The 18,691-nt window shown below is 35.5% G+C and overlaps 1 protein-coding gene across 1 annotated transcript in view; it reads right to left on the bottom strand.

Moving 5' to 3' along the window:
* Positions 1-16: 16 nt before the first annotated feature.
* The window catches only part of ANKAR (ankyrin and armadillo repeat containing), a 70,509-nt gene continuing 51,834 nt past the window's right edge, over positions 17-18,691 (bottom strand). Inside the window, exons 17-24 of the mRNA XM_087862074.1 lie at positions 18,292-18,398; positions 16,742-16,864; positions 11,522-11,680; positions 10,713-10,830; positions 8,257-8,366; positions 6,528-6,724; positions 4,539-4,585; positions 17-3,254 (exon numbers count right to left, since the gene is read on the bottom strand). Of these exons, the coding sequence (XP_087718200.1) occupies positions 3,007-3,254; positions 4,539-4,585; positions 6,528-6,724; positions 8,257-8,366; positions 10,713-10,830; positions 11,522-11,680; positions 16,742-16,864; positions 18,292-18,398 (1,109 nt within the window). The 3' untranslated portion in view covers positions 17-3,006. The remainder of the gene's footprint in view (positions 3,255-4,538; positions 4,586-6,527; positions 6,725-8,256; positions 8,367-10,712; positions 10,831-11,521; positions 11,681-16,741; positions 16,865-18,291; positions 18,399-18,691) is intronic.

Raw genomic sequence — 18,691 nt, 5'->3', positions numbered from 1 at the left:
GCCAGGTCACAGTCATTTCAAATCAGAGAATTCTAAATGAAGACAAAAGGTGACTCTAACAGAATGCATGTTATTAATTATAAAAATATATATTATTAGGTATCTTCCCCTGGAGCAATTGGGATGTCTCTAGATTTCTTAAAATCCATCTGAGATTCTAAGAAATATGACAGGCAAGTAATCCTTCAAGTGTGTATTGTACTTTTTAGGTGACCATGTATATTTACATCCATTATTTTAGGAATTGTATTTAATCAATGAAGATATATGAGATGTAAAGGGTTCTGGTCTTGTTTTTGAATAATTTCCTTTGAGTTTGAAACTTTATACCAGTTTATCGCTTTTTTTCCACCTAAGGTTACTGAATGTACTGTCCTTTGAATATAAAGACGATGCTACTGACTTCAATGTCCTTTGAGAGATTTTACCAGTAAAGAGTTATATTACATCATCCATATTGGACCAAGTTAATTTTCTAGTCAGTGACTTGCTTTATTGAAAAAATAGGGGGTAAGGATAAAAATCTAGACTGAAAAGATTTCTTATTTTAACCCTGCCTTAAGGTCACCTCCTTTTTGGGAAATTCCATAAGTAATTCTTTTTTTTTTTTTTTATGTTAAGAATTGTGATCAGAGAGTATTGCTTTATGATTATCCATTTGGAAATAGAAAATATAATTTATATGAGGGAACATATAGAAACAGCCAATATTTACTTTAAAAAAATTTGTATTCTTTGCTGTTGAGGTATAGCTATGATAGAATTGGTTTGCAAATATTATTTAGAAGAACCTATTAGTTTGTGAATTCACACTTTTCATTTAAATTTGTATTCTGTATCATATGAACCTGAATTCACAGAGAAGTAATATAAGTATTTCCTGTGCCTCTCACAATCAGAGTACATATAAACTATGGAAGGAAATTGACCAAAATTTCTTCCCCCATCACAAATATTATAAAATGGGGATATCTATAATCTAAGTTCTTAAAATTTTTAAGTCCTTAAAAATTTTAATTTAAGGTGTTACAAGCACACATATCAAAACTGAGTTCATGATATAAGTAAGAGAATTACAGATAGGGAAAATGAGCAATTTGGGGAAGCATTCCATATCTGTAGGCCTTTAGTACTTGGCCATAAGGAAGGAGGGAAGGGAAAGGAGAAAGAAAAAGGGAAGGATAAGGAAGGGAGAAACACTGAACTCTATATGGGCAAGCATGTGTACCAGAGTTAGCTAAAAGTGCAGGTAAAAGGCAGGCAATTTGCTGAAATCCTCTGTATCTTGAGGCCTTTCTTGTACATAATTAAAAAAAAATGCAGGGTAATAAAAATGATCTTTACTAGAGAAGCTGTACTTCAGGAAAAATACTGTAAGTTTTAGGAGTAGTAGGATGGCCTTGGTAGGCCAAGAAACTCAGGAAGTCTTACATTACTGAATACAAAGAATCCCTGATACTCAACCCTGAACGTATTCTTAACATACAGTCTTTAGCCCACCAGAAGCCAGTTCCAAAGCTCAAAGTTTGTTGTCTAGAGGGTTTTGATTTGTTTTGTTTTACATCTACAGAGGCTTAATATTTCCATTGATATGAATTCTTAATCCTTAACAGTGCTGAATAAATGACTCAGTGTCTTACCATTATATCCCTTCGTAGTATAGAATAAGCCATTTCTCCCCCTAATTAATTCCTATATTAGTGCATCGACCAGAATTAGAATTAAATTTGCAGATTAGAGAGGTCCCTTATTGTCCAGTGGCAAAAAGCATAGGCTTTAGAGTCCGGTGCATGGAAAGCCCTAAGTACCTGTAGCTGCCATCACCACCATCATTATGGTTTGTGTTAAGGCATGTTGGGGAAAATAACTGCTAGATAATATATATGTTCAGTGCAGCCCAGGTAGATGTATGGAGACACCTGAGCAAACTCGTCAGAGAAAAATGAGGGCTTTAAAGGTTACAGTGGAGCCCAGCTTGATTTTATATCAAATCTACCTGCTGCTGTAAAATAGAAGGAGACCTACATCAAAACTTGTCCCTACTGGAAACAGTACTCGTTGCGCAAAGACATCATGTGATTCTAAGCCACAGAGTGTCACACTTTCCAGTTGTAAACCAAAAATACCTGTAAGTATGGACAGTAGTCAACACTGACAGCCACAGTTTTTAGCCATACTTTCGTACTTGGTAGGCAATGATTTCAGATTTTTTTTAAAAGTCTTTTAAAAGTATACATTTCTAGGGGCGCCTGGGTGGCACAGCGGTTAAGCATCTGCCTTCGGCTCAGGGCGTGATCCCGGCGTTATGGGATCAAGCCCCACATCAGGCTCCTCCTCTATGAGCTTGCTTCTTCCTCTCCCACTCCCCCTGCTTGTGTTCCCTCTCTCGCTGGCTGTCTCTGTCTCTGTCAAATAAATAAATAAAATCTTTTAAAAAAAAAGTATACATTTCTATATTTTGGGTTTTAAAACCCTCATGCATTTGTAGTATTTATCATTAAATATTTATCTCAACGTACTACAGTGAGTGTTAATATGTAGGCTATTTTGAATCAGGCCTCTTTCGCCCAGCATACCAATTTAAAAATGTTTCTAACATTTGATATAGATACACTAATTATGCCACTTGTGTCAGTTGCTGTATTTTAAGGTGTTAAGTGCAGGAAAATTCTATTTACTTTTTGAAACTATGACTCTGACCTGATGTTAAACTTCAGTAGACAGGCTAGAGAAAATCTGTTTAGTATCAATATCAATAACTTCCAATCAAAGTGTTTATACTCAGTTATATGTATTTTACTACAATTAGATTAAAATTAAAAGTAAAAAATTTGGGGGCGCCTGGCTGGCTCAGTCAGTAGAACATGTGACTCTTGATCTTGGGGTTGTGAGTTCGAGCCCCACATTGAATACAGACATTATTTAAAAATAAATTCTTTTTTAAAAAGTAAAGAATTTAAAAAGATTGCTCAGGAATTCTTTCATACTTTCATATTAATGCTTTTATTAGCCCTCTGCAGGCTCTAGGTTAGCTTTCTGTACATGTTTCCCAAGTTGGCTCAAAAACACTATTCTTGGTCTTGATACTTTTATGATATCTGATGAAATTGCAGGTGAAAAGGAAAAAATATTGTGAGAAACAGGGGTCTTTTTTGTTGTTTTGAAGAGTCCCATGAAGTTAGTTACAGGAGGTATTAAAGTCAAAGAATCTCTTGGCTGAATTTTAGATTTTAATTTTCTTCGGTGCTCTTTCCCTGAAAATTAGAGAGCCACAATTAAATGTCTCTTTCTTAAGCCCAAGAGCCCAAGAGCCCTAGATGTAGTCTCATTGCTTTTGGTTCTATATAGTTCTATTTTCTTCCAATCACTAAAACATACTAAGAATGGATGCATAACTTCCAGACTTTTAGGTGTCAGAGTGCAAAAATTTATGGGGCCAATATATGGTTACCAACGTTTTATTATGCCAAGTTGAGACTAATAAAAGAACAAATACCAATGTCATTTTGTAGCAGTAGGGATATCTTAACACCCAAAAGCAAGTGTAAAAGGTACTGTCTCAAAATGACACATTTTGTATTGAATGAAACTAACTTTATCAGAAACTTGCTATTGTCCTTATTTTTTCTTATGTTACCATAAACCTGTGAAAACATTATCAAACCATTAGTGGTACACAGATTGCTATTTAGAAACCAATATTAAAAAACAACACAAGAAAACAGTTATTAAAGTGTAGAAAAAAATGGGACTGACTTTATTCCTTTGTGTAAATTACTTCACTAAAGAAGATATACAAAAAAAATTCTTCTACTCATAATATTCATATATATAGCCTCCCACACAAACCTAGCTTTCATTACAGACTCCCTGAATAAGTGAAGTTCTCTCTTCTACTTTTTATTCTCCCCCTTTCCATTTGTGACTCTTACAAACAGATCTTGGCTTTTGAATGGTTCTGTCCTTGCCATAAGATAATATACCAAGTAAGACTGATATTGGTCCTACACTAAGCACACATGAATAAGCACTAAGCATATAAATTAAGTGAAAAAATAATTTATTTTCCCTATTACATGTCTAATAGGAATTGCTGAGTAACCTTATAAGATCTGGACTCTGATCTTGCCTAAAATCACTCAGCCAACATCTGCCAAATATATATAAAACCGTAGTGTATCAGTGGAAAAAATGTGGTCTCTACCCTAAGAGCTTACAGACAAGTTGTACAGGAAACAAAATAATAGCAAGATGGTAATTTAGGGCATACTCATGTGTTGTTTCAGTAATGACCTATTTCTATACATAGCTTAAAGAAAAAAAGTAAGAGGGGTTTCTGTCAAGGGATATAATAAGGAATGATTAAGATAGTCTTGTAAATGGGAAGATATTTCAAGTATACAGAATGACAAAGGCAGAGTTTACAGGTAAACTTTTTGGGGGGTAACCTCTACATTTTGAATTTTTAGAAATGGAACACAGAATTGTAAGGTGTCAGGGCTAGAAGTTACCTCAGAGACCAAAGAAAAATCAGTTACCTTTTTTAAAGACAGGAGTTATGGATGGTCCTCCATTTTTCTCTAGACTAAAAGGAAAACATGTTGATCACAAAAACTTTATTTTCAAAGCAATGGTTTACCAATAAAGTACTTCAGGCCAAAGAATAACAAGGTGTACCTAGTTAATATGGTGGGGGGGTGGCTCTTAAAAACAGTATTATTTTAAATCATCATCCTGTACATGTAACATAATATAATTACAAAATTACAAAATTTCCCTGGTAATAAAATTTTATGTCTCGCTTAAAGTTAATATATTAAAGGTGGTTATCACAAATGTATAGCTGGTTAATTCGATGAGGAACATTTGCTGTTGTCCACTTTAATGAGGCACAGACTTCAGTCTGTCCATATGCCAACTTCATGGCCAGAACATGAAAGTAGCTAGCATTTAGGCTGAGTGCTTTCATACAGGGGTCAGTGAACACCAGCAAAAATTAGGCCTCTTTCCATACTTCAAATTTTGCGTATCCAAGGACTCTTCTAATCTGCTGTTCTTGGGGCTGGATGGGAGCATGGGAATAGAGAAGTAGTATATACACCAAAAAAATGCTATCATGATCCCAATCAGTGTACTTGCCAGTAGTGGTATCAAGGAACATTTCGTGGAAGGGTATTGTTATCCATCCCAAAGTTTCCAAACATGTCTTAATAATCTTTTAGCACATTTCCCATAGTTTCATTTAATCAAACTCCTTCACTGAATGGTTATGAAAATTACAGGGAATAGTCCATGTAAATACTCTAAGAAGAGTTCATAACAGTATTAGTTATGGGAGTAATTATTATTTGCTAACCAGTTACACCTCACGTGGTAACCATTCTTATAAGTTTACTGACTACTGGTCACTGCTTACAATCCTAAAAGTTGAGTGGTCACAATTCCAGAGGGTACCACTCACCCTCAGTCATTGTAGATTTGTATAGTTATTACACCTATTTTCCAGCAGATGACAGTAAAGTGTCCTAAGGAAAGGGCATCTTTCTCTAGTTTCCGAAAAGTTGCCATATGGGCTAGTTGTGGGAGTAATTGTGTAAAATAATACTTTTCATTATTTATCCTAAATTAATTTCTGAACCAGTATTATTTTTTTAACACTGTCAGTTACAGGAATTTAATTTAGACTTCCCTGTCTTACTATATAAAATTAGGTAACTAGTTTTGAGTTTTCAGTTTTTCCAAGAATTAAAGGGAAGATGTACTCATTTTTCTCTATACTGAAAATTGATTTACAGAACCTACAGTATTAGGTACAGTATTGGATCCTATTCTTTTCTATTATTATAGAGTAAATATCGTATCTTGAGTAGTTCTGTTCCACACACAAATAGTGCTAGTTGCGGAGAAGACTTGTAATTCAGCTACATCGAATAAAGAAAAGAAAATATGTCCATTCTAAGGAGATTCTCCTCTCCGTTTGCAGAAACTTAAGCTCTGATGAAACTCCAACACTGAAGCAAAATCCCCTGGATAAATAAATGCCTATCAGACTTTGCTGTAACTGCAGCCACTGGGTCTGATTTAGCCCTACCCTGGGAGTCTGGCCTACCTTTGAATGAAGTTCAAAGGTCTCTTGAACCTTTTGAACTTTTTTGATGATACCAAGGTCATGGTGGTATTCCTGGTTGGCTCGGGACTCCCAAGTATATCCCAAAAATGGTCTCCTGGATCAGACTTGGAAGCAACCGGAATCCCAAAAAGCTTTTCTGAAATGTGAATAATCTTGGCCAAATGGGATCCCCAAGATCTGGTTGTATTCTTGCCTTCACAAGCAGTTTTGTTGCTAAATCAGAATTAAAACAGGCTTTGGCAGTGGACATCTAGGATGCATTTTCTCTCATGGTATAGAGGGCATATATTCATTCATATCAGGAATAGCTCCCCTTGTTTGATTTTCCTTAAACTTTCTTACAAGTTCCTCTACTGATAATTTCTCTACTGCAATTTCACAAATATAGGCACAATACCTTAAGGAAGGAAGTCCCACTCGTTGTTGCATTTGAAATTCCTTTAAAAAGGCTGGGTTAATACTTGCATCTCTGTTGATATTATTTGTTATACGAAGGAACTGATTAGGCTTATTTCTGCATTCCTTTAATAGGATGCGGAAAGCATTTGCATTGTAAGTTAAGTAGCCAAGCGCACAGGAGCAAGCAGTGCGAACCTAAATGAAGAAACAATTCCTCCACTGAGCTTTATTCTTAAAATATCTAACAAAGTATTCTCACTAAACATTTCATAAGACAGTCTCTGTGGCTTTGCAGAGCAAACGTGTGTCAGCCGATGGCAACCTATCGATGGAAGCAGAACAGCCATATTTTTAGAGAAAGCTGTCAACCGCCATTGATTTCTAGTAGTTGTTCTCAGTCCAGACTGCATTTTAGAATCACCATCAGTTAAAAAAGAAAAAAAAAAAAAAAGCCCACCAACTTTCTTGGGGGTAGAACCTGGGCATTCGTATTGTTTTTAAGAGTGCCGCAGGTGACTTAATATGCAGCCAGAGTGAGAACCATTGAGTTTGAACTAGGACACTGGGTCTCAGTCTTGATTGTATATTGGAATCCCCTTGATACTTATGAAAATTACTCAGTGCCTGGGTTCCATCCCTAGAAACTCTAATTATTTTGGGGTGCAGCCTGGACACTGGAATTTTTCAAAACTGCTCAGCTGATTGTAATAGGAAACCAGGAAAGAGACTACAGGATAAAAATAAGTTAAAAATAAGACACTCAGGAAAGCAATTCGATTTTCCACTGGCAAAAACCAAGTATCAGCCACAGGACTCCAGAAAAAGCAATCTTTCCTTTTTTGAAGGGAATACCCTCTGCCTGTGACCGTGAAATAATTAGGTTTTTCATATGATAAAAGTATATTTCTGGGCAGTTCTCAGAAAATCCATTAGTGGTGGCCTAAGAAATGCCATAGAATGAACATAAGCCAGGCCCATGCAGGGCACCAGAGGGTTGGTATACTGGTCTCTGCGTTGGCATCCGACTGCTGCATATGCCCGTGTATCTTCCATACCTTGAATAGTGGTCCCCAGTGTATGGTCCCGATACCAGCAGCTTCAGCTTCTAGGAACTGCTTAGAAACGCCCATTTTAGGGCCTAAACCAGATGTATTCAATAAGAAACACTGGGAATGGAGCCCAGCAAACTATGGTGTAACAAGTCCTCCAGGTGATTCCTGTGTATCCTGAAGTTGGAGAAACACTGCCTTACACCTGGGGGAGAGGGTAGGGGAAGGCTCAAGCAAACCACTACTCTGGCCTTCTTCATACTGTCACCTCTGATGCTGCTTGGCAGATAAGGAAAACTGCCCAACGGATTCCACTTTCATGAATTCCAAATAATCATAGAAATGACTTAGTGAGATCACAAAAACCGGTTAGTTAATAAGTTAGTAAGTTAGTAACCAGTTTTTGTGAGGTATTTTATAAATGGTTTAATTATAAATTTCTATATCATCAATGTACTTATTTGTATATTGAATCTCAAGTATTGAAGTTAAAACAAATGTGCACATTTTTTGGGAACCAGAATTATGGATGGCAGATGTAGTACTGGAAAAATCATCTAATTTTGAGTAACATGAACTATTATATAACATAGTTAACCTGTAGAGAAAGTAGCCCACAAAAGTGAGAGGCAATTACATTTTTAGAATATTCAATTATAGAATTACTTTTGTTTTTACCTCTTCTTTTCCTGAGTACAAATGATAGCAGAGCTGTTGGATTGTCCCTAATGTGGTAAATGCTTCTGGAATACCAGCTCTAGAATGAGCCAGGCTAGCTATTAAATTCCCTATAAATTAAATAAGAAAAAATGTGTTATTTAATTGATATAAACTGATACACTGTACTTTTGTTCATTTGCATATATTATACATCTAACAGAGCTGAGAAAAAGCGTGTATATATTAAATGTAGAATTCTTTCCCCAAAATTAGGATATGGTTTTCTGTCACAAACAGTAAAAGTTAATTAGTTTTATTTAAGAGTAGGGAATTTTGAAAATCAGAGTTGTTCTTCCCTATGGCTTCAGAATGTATTTTGTTTTGAGGTTTAGTGTTTTTTTAATGACTGTGAACATAATGACTGAACTACGATTAAAAAAATTTAGTATGTCCTTTTTGCAATTCAGATCACTTTGAGTTAAGAGCTTAATGGTATTGTAAGCCCAAGCAATGTATTAAATTTAAAATCATTGACATTTTTGGCATAAAAAGAAATGTTTGGAGGTTGAAGATAATAAAGTAGTTCAGTAGTCAAATAAATGTGCAACTACCAATTTAAAACTATTTCATGCGAATATTTGCTTAATTTTTAGAGCAATCATGATATTCTTTCACAATATTGCTGCTGTGTTGGAATAAGTGCAACACATGGGGCGCCTGGGTGGCTCAGTCGTTAAGCGTCTGTCTTCGGCTCAGGGCGTGATCCGAGTGCTGGGATCGAGCCCCACATTGGGCTCCTCTGCTGGGAGCCTGCTTCTTCCTCTCCCACTTCCCCTGCTTGTGTTCCCTCTCTCGCTGGCTGTCTCTCTCTCTCTCTCTCAAATAAATAAAATCTTAAAAAAAAAAAAGGAATAAGTGCAAACAGATTTTAAAATATAAATATTTCTACCCATATAAATGTGGATGGATACTTTATTGAAGTATTCATTGGGGTTTTGTTCTTGTATTCTTAAACCAAGGCCTTTGTATTTATTATTTCAGGATGGGGAGGGATGGATCATATGGCTTAAAGCAAAAAATGTCTAAAAATAACCTTTTGTTTTTCAGGCGTATATTTTTAAAAGTCTATGTTTATAGAAGGCATTATTTTAGGTGAAAGGGAGAGAGGTGTCTTTAAAGATGAGGAATAAGAAATGGGGAACAATGGAGGCAGGCAGAGAATCTAGGATTAAGAAGGAGATAGTAGGAACAGGAGCTGTGTGTAAAGAATGGTTATGTGGTGCACATAGGAAAACTGGACACTTGGCAACAGAAATCCTAGTCTTTGTAAAACTTCCGTGCCTTTGGAGCCTCTTCTGGGAACCCTGTCAACTTAGACATTTAGCACAACACTTATTTTACATCATATCTGAGGCCCGAATATCCTGCTTTGCTTGGGATACCCCAGACATGCATATGACTCTGGAGATGCATATGACTATGATGGTGGAGTGCAAAGAAAGCCCAGTAATTTTTGAGATGCAGTTCCTACCAACCTGGGAAAATTAATATTTGAAAGCTAGTAATAATATAGTATTTCTTGCACACAGGAGTTTGTGGAGTAAAATTTAAACCCACTACGACTGTTTTTCAGAGTCAGAGAATTACTATGACTTGAATTAAGAATGCTATTTAAATAAGAATGTATTTAATAACTTAAACATGTTTCTTTCCTAGCTAGTTTCCATCAGAAAATTTTCATTTGCATGAATTTTCCTTCCTTGCCAAGCAAAAATAAAATTCTGTAGCAGCAAGTGTAATTTCCTTTCCTACCTTCAGTGATCCATTTCAGTTAAAAACCAAAGACCTTATTTATTTTTTGGTAGTAATCACTTCGTATGGTCATCATTCTGATACTGTTTCATATTGTGTTGAGAGTGATATATTAACGCAATTACCTCATTATGCATCTCGAAAATTAGCTCTAGAGTAGATATAGTTACGCAATTGCATCAAGTGTGCCAAGAACTCTCTTGGACTCTTTTGCTTTGCTATATTGCATAGCAACATAAGGAACTCTTAAATGTTACCAAAATGTGATGTTGATTAAAAGAAAACCAGACAGAGGTATAGAGGGATAAATCTGCCATAACTATTATAAATCGGCGTGTAAATTGCGTTGTTAGTAGCTCAGAGTTGGAATCTCATTTTATATTCTCGAAAAAATAATTAGGGGGTTGAAAAAGCAAGTAGGAAATCAAAAAGGCCATATTCAGAGTTTCCCTGCTTCTAGTTGAGGTGCAGAGTAGATTCCCACTATTCCAGGTAGACGTTGTGTGGAGTTCCATGTAGACCTACACCAGCTCATTCTTTAAACCATGTGACATAATATCAAGCTTATTATTTTACTATTGTTGATTACCCCAAAAAATTATTTTGAAAATAGTTTTATGCAGAGGTAGTTTTATGTTAACCACCTTCCAGTTATTTCTTACCTGTCAAGGCAATAGTAGTGGAATGAACTGAATACAGACTATCAACTAAAATAGTAACACCTCTTGCAGACAAAGTGATATGGTCCACATCTATAATGACCTTAGCTAGGATGATAATCTGAAAACAAAAAGAAGCACAGAATCATTGAATGTTTTGTACTCTGCTTCTCTAAATGAGCTTTTATGTTTTTTGGTACTTCACAGGAAGGTAAGGGGAGTAATTTGGTACGACCCAGTAGAAGAAAAGCAAGTGGCAGGGGTTTGAATCAGAGTAGTTGTCACTATCTGATCACTGTGGTGAACGTGGCAGTCCACTGTACTCTTCCTACAATATTTGCAGCTTTTGATTCTTTCAAGTGTGGATTCATAGAAAATAGTTCTCCTACAGGTCACTGGATGGAAAAAGCAGCACCCAGATACATCCAGTTGTCGTAGGTTGAAGAATCAGTGTGATCAGCTAAAGCTCTGCAGTTGGAAAACGTGTCTTGGATACTACCTTGTTTCTCTGACTATAATATGGGGATGATGAAAATGATACTATCTGCCCATCAACCTGAAGGGTTGTTATAAGCATCAGATAAGATACAGAAGCAAAAAGTGCCTTGTAACCTGTAAAATTGTATATAAATGAAGATATCCTCATAAAGAATGGAGTTTTTATGAGGTGGAAAGGGCTGGTGTGAAAAATACTGTGAATTTTACAAATTGGTAAATGCTTTTCCAGATCAAAATTTTTTTCTCATTTTTAATAAAGTTTTGACTAAAAAGACATATTTATTGATTTGAAGTTTTAACTTCCAATTTTATACCTGAAATGCTGCCATTGCCTTCTCAGTTTCAACTGTTGATTCAAGAAAAGGTTCAAAGATTGATATGGTCATTATTCCACTTTCCAGTATTAAGTATTGTTGAAGGCGATTATTGAAGGCAAAAAGGGTTAATGCATAGCCTGCCCTTAAACAAATATCCTAGAAGAGGAGAAACATGCATTATCTTCAACTTAGTTCATTTATTATGTTACTCAAGGTAATAGATTTTGAATTCTTGCTCATTTAAATATATTGCATTCTTATCTCTGGGAGTAAAATATAACATTATTGGGGAAAACAGGTAATAGAGTTAACCCAGAATGTTACTGAACAGATAAAATAGAGAAGTAGGTTATGGTATCAAGGAGAAGAAGAGAAAGTAATTTTAATTTTCAGGGGGAATGTTAGGTTAATGATTATGCAAATAAACAAATAGTAACAGGAAATTCCATAATTCCATTAACCCTCAACTTTTTTGTTTTAACATATTTTAATTTTTATTTTCATTTCAACATTTCAAAGTAGACTTGATAAATCAAAACTTCCCTTGTATATAGCATGCTGTATATTACATTTTATGCATTGTGGGATGATCTCTATCATCTCTTTAAAAAAGTTCATTTGTAAAATTCTGTACTGTATTCTAAGGGGAAATAAAAAGAAAGATGATTTAAAAACCCATTTTAACATTCTGGGACTTGGTAAACAGAGCAAAAGCCAATTCTTCCTTAGAGCCAGTTCATTTGGCAAAGATGAACAAATATGGTAGATCTTCCAGAAAGATCAAAAAGAATTTTATCACTGTTATTTTTAATATTTTGTTTGAACAGTATAGTACAGAAAGAACCACTAATCTAGGGAGTTTTCTGCCACTGTTAATCATTTTATAAAAGTGCTATATGTACATACTAAAATATTTACCAATAAAATTTTATGATGGCTGAGATCTGCTTCAACAGTTTTATAGGATGAGGGGCTCCTGGGTGGCTCAGTTGGTTGGGCGTCTGATTCTTGGTTTTGGCTTAGGTCATGATCTCAGTGTTATGAGATCAAGCCCCACAGGGGCCCCATGCTCAGCAGGGAGTCTGCTTGAGGAGTCTCTCCCTCTGCCCCTCCCCCCACCCATGCATGTGCACACTTTCTCCCTCTCTCTCTGTCTCTCTCTCAAATAAATCTTTAACTAATAATAATAATATAGGAAGAGCAAGTGGGTGTATAGATGAAATAAGACTGGCCATGAGTTGATAATTGCAGAAGCTGAGTCATAGAAATATTTAAGTTCATTATGCTACTCTTTTATTCTATTTAAGTTTGAAATGTTCCATAATAAAAATTATGTACACACAAGTAGTCAACTGGACACAAAGCAAGAAGAAAGGTATTAGGAATACACAAAGAAATAGGGTCCAGTAAGTGAAGCAGGTGGGAACAGGCTGGGAAGAAAAGGAGAATGATTAGGAGTAGAGTTAGTAGTAGAAGAAAAAGGAGAAGGGTGTCCCTGAGGAATAGGGTAATGAGAATAAAATATGCAATGAACAGCGAAGAAAGGTGGCTTAGAGAGTTAGATCCAAATTCAGTCTCCTCATCCTATACTCCTCATATTCTTACAGCAGCACATCTCCATTTTTTCATATACTTCAGTAGAGTACAATTCTATATTTTAAAAAATAATGCAGTTGATTTCATGTCTCCCCTTTTAGCCTTCCTTTCTTCCTCCCAAATCCCCCAGAACAGAACTGACAGAGATAGTTGGCAGTTTTCTTCCCTGATTGCTAAATGCACTGCAGACAACAAAAGTTCTCAAAGTTCTCTGGGGTTAGTGCTATTCAAAGTATGGCCCATGCAACTAACATTTGATAAAGCAGGAAAAAACATCCGGTGGGAAAAAGACAGTCTCTTCAATAAATGGTGCTGGGAAAATTGGACAGCTACATGCAAAAGAATGAAACTTGACCACTATCTCACACCATACACAAAAATAAACTCCAAATGGATGAAAGACCTCGATGTGAGACAGGAATCCATCAAAATTCTAGAGGAGAACATAGGCAGCAACCTCTACGACATCGGCCAAAGCAACCTTTTTCATGACACATCCCCAAAGGCAAGAGAAACAAAAGATAAAATGAATTTATGGGACTTCATCAAGATTAAAAGTTTCTGCACATCCAAGGAAACAGTCAGAAAAACTAAGAGGCAGCCCACGGAATGGGAAAATATATTTGCAAATGACACTACAGATAAAGGACTGGTATCCAAGATCTACAAAGAACTTCTCAAACTCAATACATGAGAAACAAATAAATCAAAAAATGGGCAGAAGATATGAACAGACACTTTTCCAATGAAGACATACAAATGGCTAACAGACACATGAAAAAATGTTCAAAATCATTAGCCATCAAGGAAATTCAAATCAAAACCACACTGAGATACCACCTTACGCCAGTTAGAATGGCAAAAATAGACAAGGCAAGAAACAACAATTGTTGGAGAGGATGTGGAGAAAGGGGATCCCTCCTACATTGTTGGTGGGAATGCAAGTTGGTACAGCCACTCTGGAAAACCGTGTGGAGGTCCCTTAAAAAGTTAAAAATTGAGCTACCCTATGATCCAGCCATTGCACTACTGGGTGTTTACCCCAAAGATACAGACGTAGTGAAGAGAAGGGCCATATGCACCCCAATGTTCATAGCAGCAATGTCCACAATAGCTAAATCGTGGAAGGAGCCGAGATGCCCTGCAACAGATGACTGGATTAAGAAGTTGTGGTCCATATATACAATGGAATATTACTCAGCAATCAGAAAGAATGAGTTCTCAACATTTGCTACAACATGGACGGCACTGGAGGAGATAATGCTTAGTGAAATAAGTCAAGCAGAGAAAGACAACTATCATATGATTTCTCTCATCTATGGAACATAAGAACTAGAATGATCAGTAGGGGAAGAAAGGCATAAAGAAAGGAGGGGTAATCAGAAGGGGGAATGAAACATGAGAGACTATGGACTATGAGAAACAAACTGAGGGCTACAGAGGGGAGGGGGATGGGGGAATGGGATAGACCGGTGATGGGTAGTAAGGAGGGCACATATTGCATGGTGCACTGGGTGTTATACACAACTAATGAATCATCGAGCCTTACATCGAAAACTGGGGATGTACTGTATGGTGACTAGCATAATATAATAAAAAATCATTATAAAAAAACAAAACAAAACAAAAAAAAAAAAACAAAGTATGGCCCATGGACCAGTGATAGTCCGCAAAATGGCTGACAGTAGGATTACAGAAACTGGGAATTAGCATTTAAAAGGAACAGCTTTGGGACGCCTGGGTGGCTCAGCCTGTTTAAGCTTGTGTTCAGCTCAGGTCAGGACCCCAGTGTCCTGCTTCTCCCTCTGCTTGCTGCTCCCCCTGCTTGTGCACTCTCTCTCTCTCTCTCTCTCTGACAAATATTTTTAAAAATAAAAAAAGGAATAGCTCTTCCTTATAGTTAAATACCAATTAATAAATATACAAAGAAGATGATGTTTATAGCTGCATTATCAACAACAGCCAAATTATGGAAAGAGCCCAAATGCCCATCAACTGATGAATGGATAAAGAAGATATGTATATTTACAATGGAATATTACTCACCCATAAAAAGAATGAAATCTTGCCATTTGCAATGATGTGGATAGAGCTAGAGTGTATTATGCTAAGTGAAATAAGTCAGAAAAAGATAAATACCATATGATTTCACTCATAAGTGGAATTTAAGAAGCAAACAAACGGGGGGAGTGGGAGAAGAAAACCAAGAAACAGATTCTTAAACTATAGAGAACAAACTGATGGTTACCAGAGGGCAGGGGATGGGGGGAATGGGTTCAATGGATGATGGGGATTAAGGAGGGCACTTGTGATGAGCACCAGGTGTCATATATAAGTGTTGAATCATTAAAGTGCACACCTGAAACTAATATTACACTGTATGAACTAACTGGAATTTAAATAAAAACTTGATTTAAAAAAAAGAGGAAGAATTTTTTTTAATTGCCATTAGGCAAATACCACATAATCATTGTTGCATCCATGGATGCTAAAATTGGTGAGCAAAAGTACATGCAAAACAGAATATTTGCAAAGCCTCAAAGTGTCTCACCTCAAGAAACTTGTTAATTAAAAAAGGGAAGTACAGGACTTTATAGTGGAGAAATATGGCAGACACTACTTTAACCAAGTACCCAAAGTCAGCACTGCCCGTTATAAGACTAACAGCAGCATGTACCTCCTGAAATAATGCACTGGGCAGTGAGTGAAGACCGCATCATTTCTGCGGTTTTCTTGCCAAAGAGCACCACCTCAATTTAATCATGAGAAAACATCAGATAATTCAAATTGAGGGACATTCTACAAAGTAACTGGTGTGGACTCATCAAAAATGTCAAAATCATGGAAGATATGTAAAATCATGAAAGGCAAAGGATGTTGTTTCACAGATTGAAGGAAACTAAAGGGACATAACAACTAGATGTAATAGGAGATCCTGGATTGGATTCTGGAAGAGAAAAAGGACATTGGTGAAAAAATTGGCAAAAATTAGATAAAATTTGCAGATTAGTTAATTATATGATATCAATGTTAATTTCCTTATTGATATCCAGGAAAGCTGGATAAAGGATATGCTAGAACACTCCATACTATTTTTTGCAAAATTTTAGAAAATCTGAAATTATTTCAAAACTTAAAGTTTTTGTTTTATTTTTTTGTTATTTATTATTATTATAATGGTCAGTTAGCCAACATGTAGTACATTATTAGTTTTTGATGTAGTTTGTTTTTGTTTTTAATTATCCTCCCCATAACAGATTGTTGGGGAAAAGCTTTCCTTCATCACTAATAGTTTGAGAAGAACCACTCTGGAATACTGGGTAAGAAATAGATGACTGAGAGTTGAAAGGTCATGAAATTAGGAAAAAGTTTCAATGCATCCAGGACAGAAGAGATTTATTGGTTCTTGGAGCATTAAAATTGCTATATTTCAAAGAAGAAATATGACAACTATGAAAAATATGGAACAGTATTATTTCATCATTACAAACCAATGACCTACCAAAGAGATTTTACATTTCTTATGTAATATATTTAAGTGTTGCTGTGAAAGACTTATCATTTGACAATGTGGTCTAAAAACCTTTCTACAAGAGTTCTAACATTTTACAAAGGTATTACCTTATCTGGTGAGTGAAGAAGATAAAGGACATCAGCATACTTAAATCCTTCAGTTTCTTGTAATTCATTCTGTAACAGATCATTCCCTAGGACAATGCATGCCAAGGAAAATGCCACTTCAACCTAAATATGTGGTTTTCAGAAATTAATTTATTTTTCACTCATGGTTTATCAAATGACATATTTCATTACACATTCACATGGGATATACTAATTCAAAGATAATATATAATTCATTGAATCCAGTTCTCTAATATTTAGAGAGTGGCATTTATAATGTCTGGAGGCACGTCCCTTATAATTTTTAACAGCTGGGAAAATACCCTTCCTCTGTGTGCTGTTGGCACAACCACACAGCTCCACTGGAGGGCGTGGGGGGGAGGCAACCAGAGCCAGCCAGAAATGTGTGGAGGTATTGTTCTTTAAGTATTACACTGTACATTTCTATGAAAAATGAATTTGAAAAGCATGATTATTACTGCAAAAATATTTGTTTACTATAGAATCGTATTTGAAGAAAAGTACTGAAATGTACTTATGTTCTGTTTTTAACAAGTTGAGAAACTCATTGAAAATATATACTGAAATATGGATGGATGCAATTGAAGTAAACTGTTTTGCCATGAAATTGCATGTTTTAAAATAAAAATGTATTTTTATGTGGCATTTTCCATAGTCTTATGAAATTTATTTGTACTTTGAAAGTCAATGTAGTTTTTACATATAATTCAAGCCAAAAAATTGCTAGCATATGTTCCTTCCTTTTGTATCCCTAATCAACTCCTACAATAGAATAATCTCTCTCATAGCCAGAAAAACCACATAACTTATTAACATCTTTTCTGATAATACATTCCTTAAAATAAATAATGCTGTATTTACTTACATATTTCTGTTTTCTCATTTCCAACAGAACTCATACCAAATTTTGAGGAGAAAATATATTTTTTGTTGTTATAATTTCCTGCCTGGTTAACTCTACATGTCCTAAATTTCCAAAGCTTTGGTTTTGAGGATTTGAATAGATGCGAACATCATTTTATTAAAGGCAGTTTGCTAGAAGTAAGTGGAAGAGTGAGTGACTCTTAAACAACTCATAAGTTGTTCGTATTGAGAAAACCGTTGCTGCTGGCCAACACAGGCTGCTTGGTAGAAGGTAAAGCTGTTTTGATGGTATAAGACTGGTAGTAATCACTTATATTTGAGAAATTTGGCTACATAAAGCATACATCCTCATTATCCCCACCCAGTTTTAGCAACCAATATCTGAGGAAGAAGGGGAGAAATTCTGTGAATAATCAAATATCTGAGGAATAAAACTTATTTGATGAGTAAAGACAAGATTTAATTATTTGAAAATTTAATATTTTAATAAAATTTACTATTTTATAGCAATTTCTTAATTTAAAACTTCTAGGATTTTGTTTAAAATGTTAAATTTTTTATTATACTTGTGAATTTAAATAGAGACAAATTATTCTCAAAAAGTCATAGTTCTGTTAATTTTTACTATATCAGAAAAAAAAAAACCCTTAAAACCTTTTATATACCTTGATGTTAGGAGAAGGGTGATTTCTCAGTAGCTGAATAAGTACTGGAAAGGCATTTTCCTCTACAACGAATTGTTGACTGATAGGATTGCTTGTATGGGCGACACCTATAAGAATATACATATCAATAAGAACATTTCTTTCCATCTTGGAAATGGTAAAGTCAAACACAGCTTGATATGTTGGGTTGGTTAAGTGTTCTTGCATAATATGGTTAATAAGTTACAAAAGGAAATGCTATATCTTACTGGATATTTACCCCAAAGATACCAATGTAGTGATCCCAAGGGGCACCTGCACCCCAATGTTTATAGCAGCAATGTCCACAATAGCCAAGCTATGGAAAAAATCCAGATGTCCATCAACAGATGAATGGATAAAGAAGATGTGGGGTGTGTGT

Source organism: Ursus americanus, chromosome 1 (genome assembly GCF_024610735.1).
Source record: "Ursus americanus isolate L20-20 chromosome 1, mUrsAme1.1.p, whole genome shotgun sequence".
Taxonomy (NCBI): domain Eukaryota; kingdom Metazoa; phylum Chordata; class Mammalia; order Carnivora; family Ursidae; genus Ursus; species Ursus americanus.
This window is presented reverse-complemented; position numbering and strand designations above follow the sequence as displayed.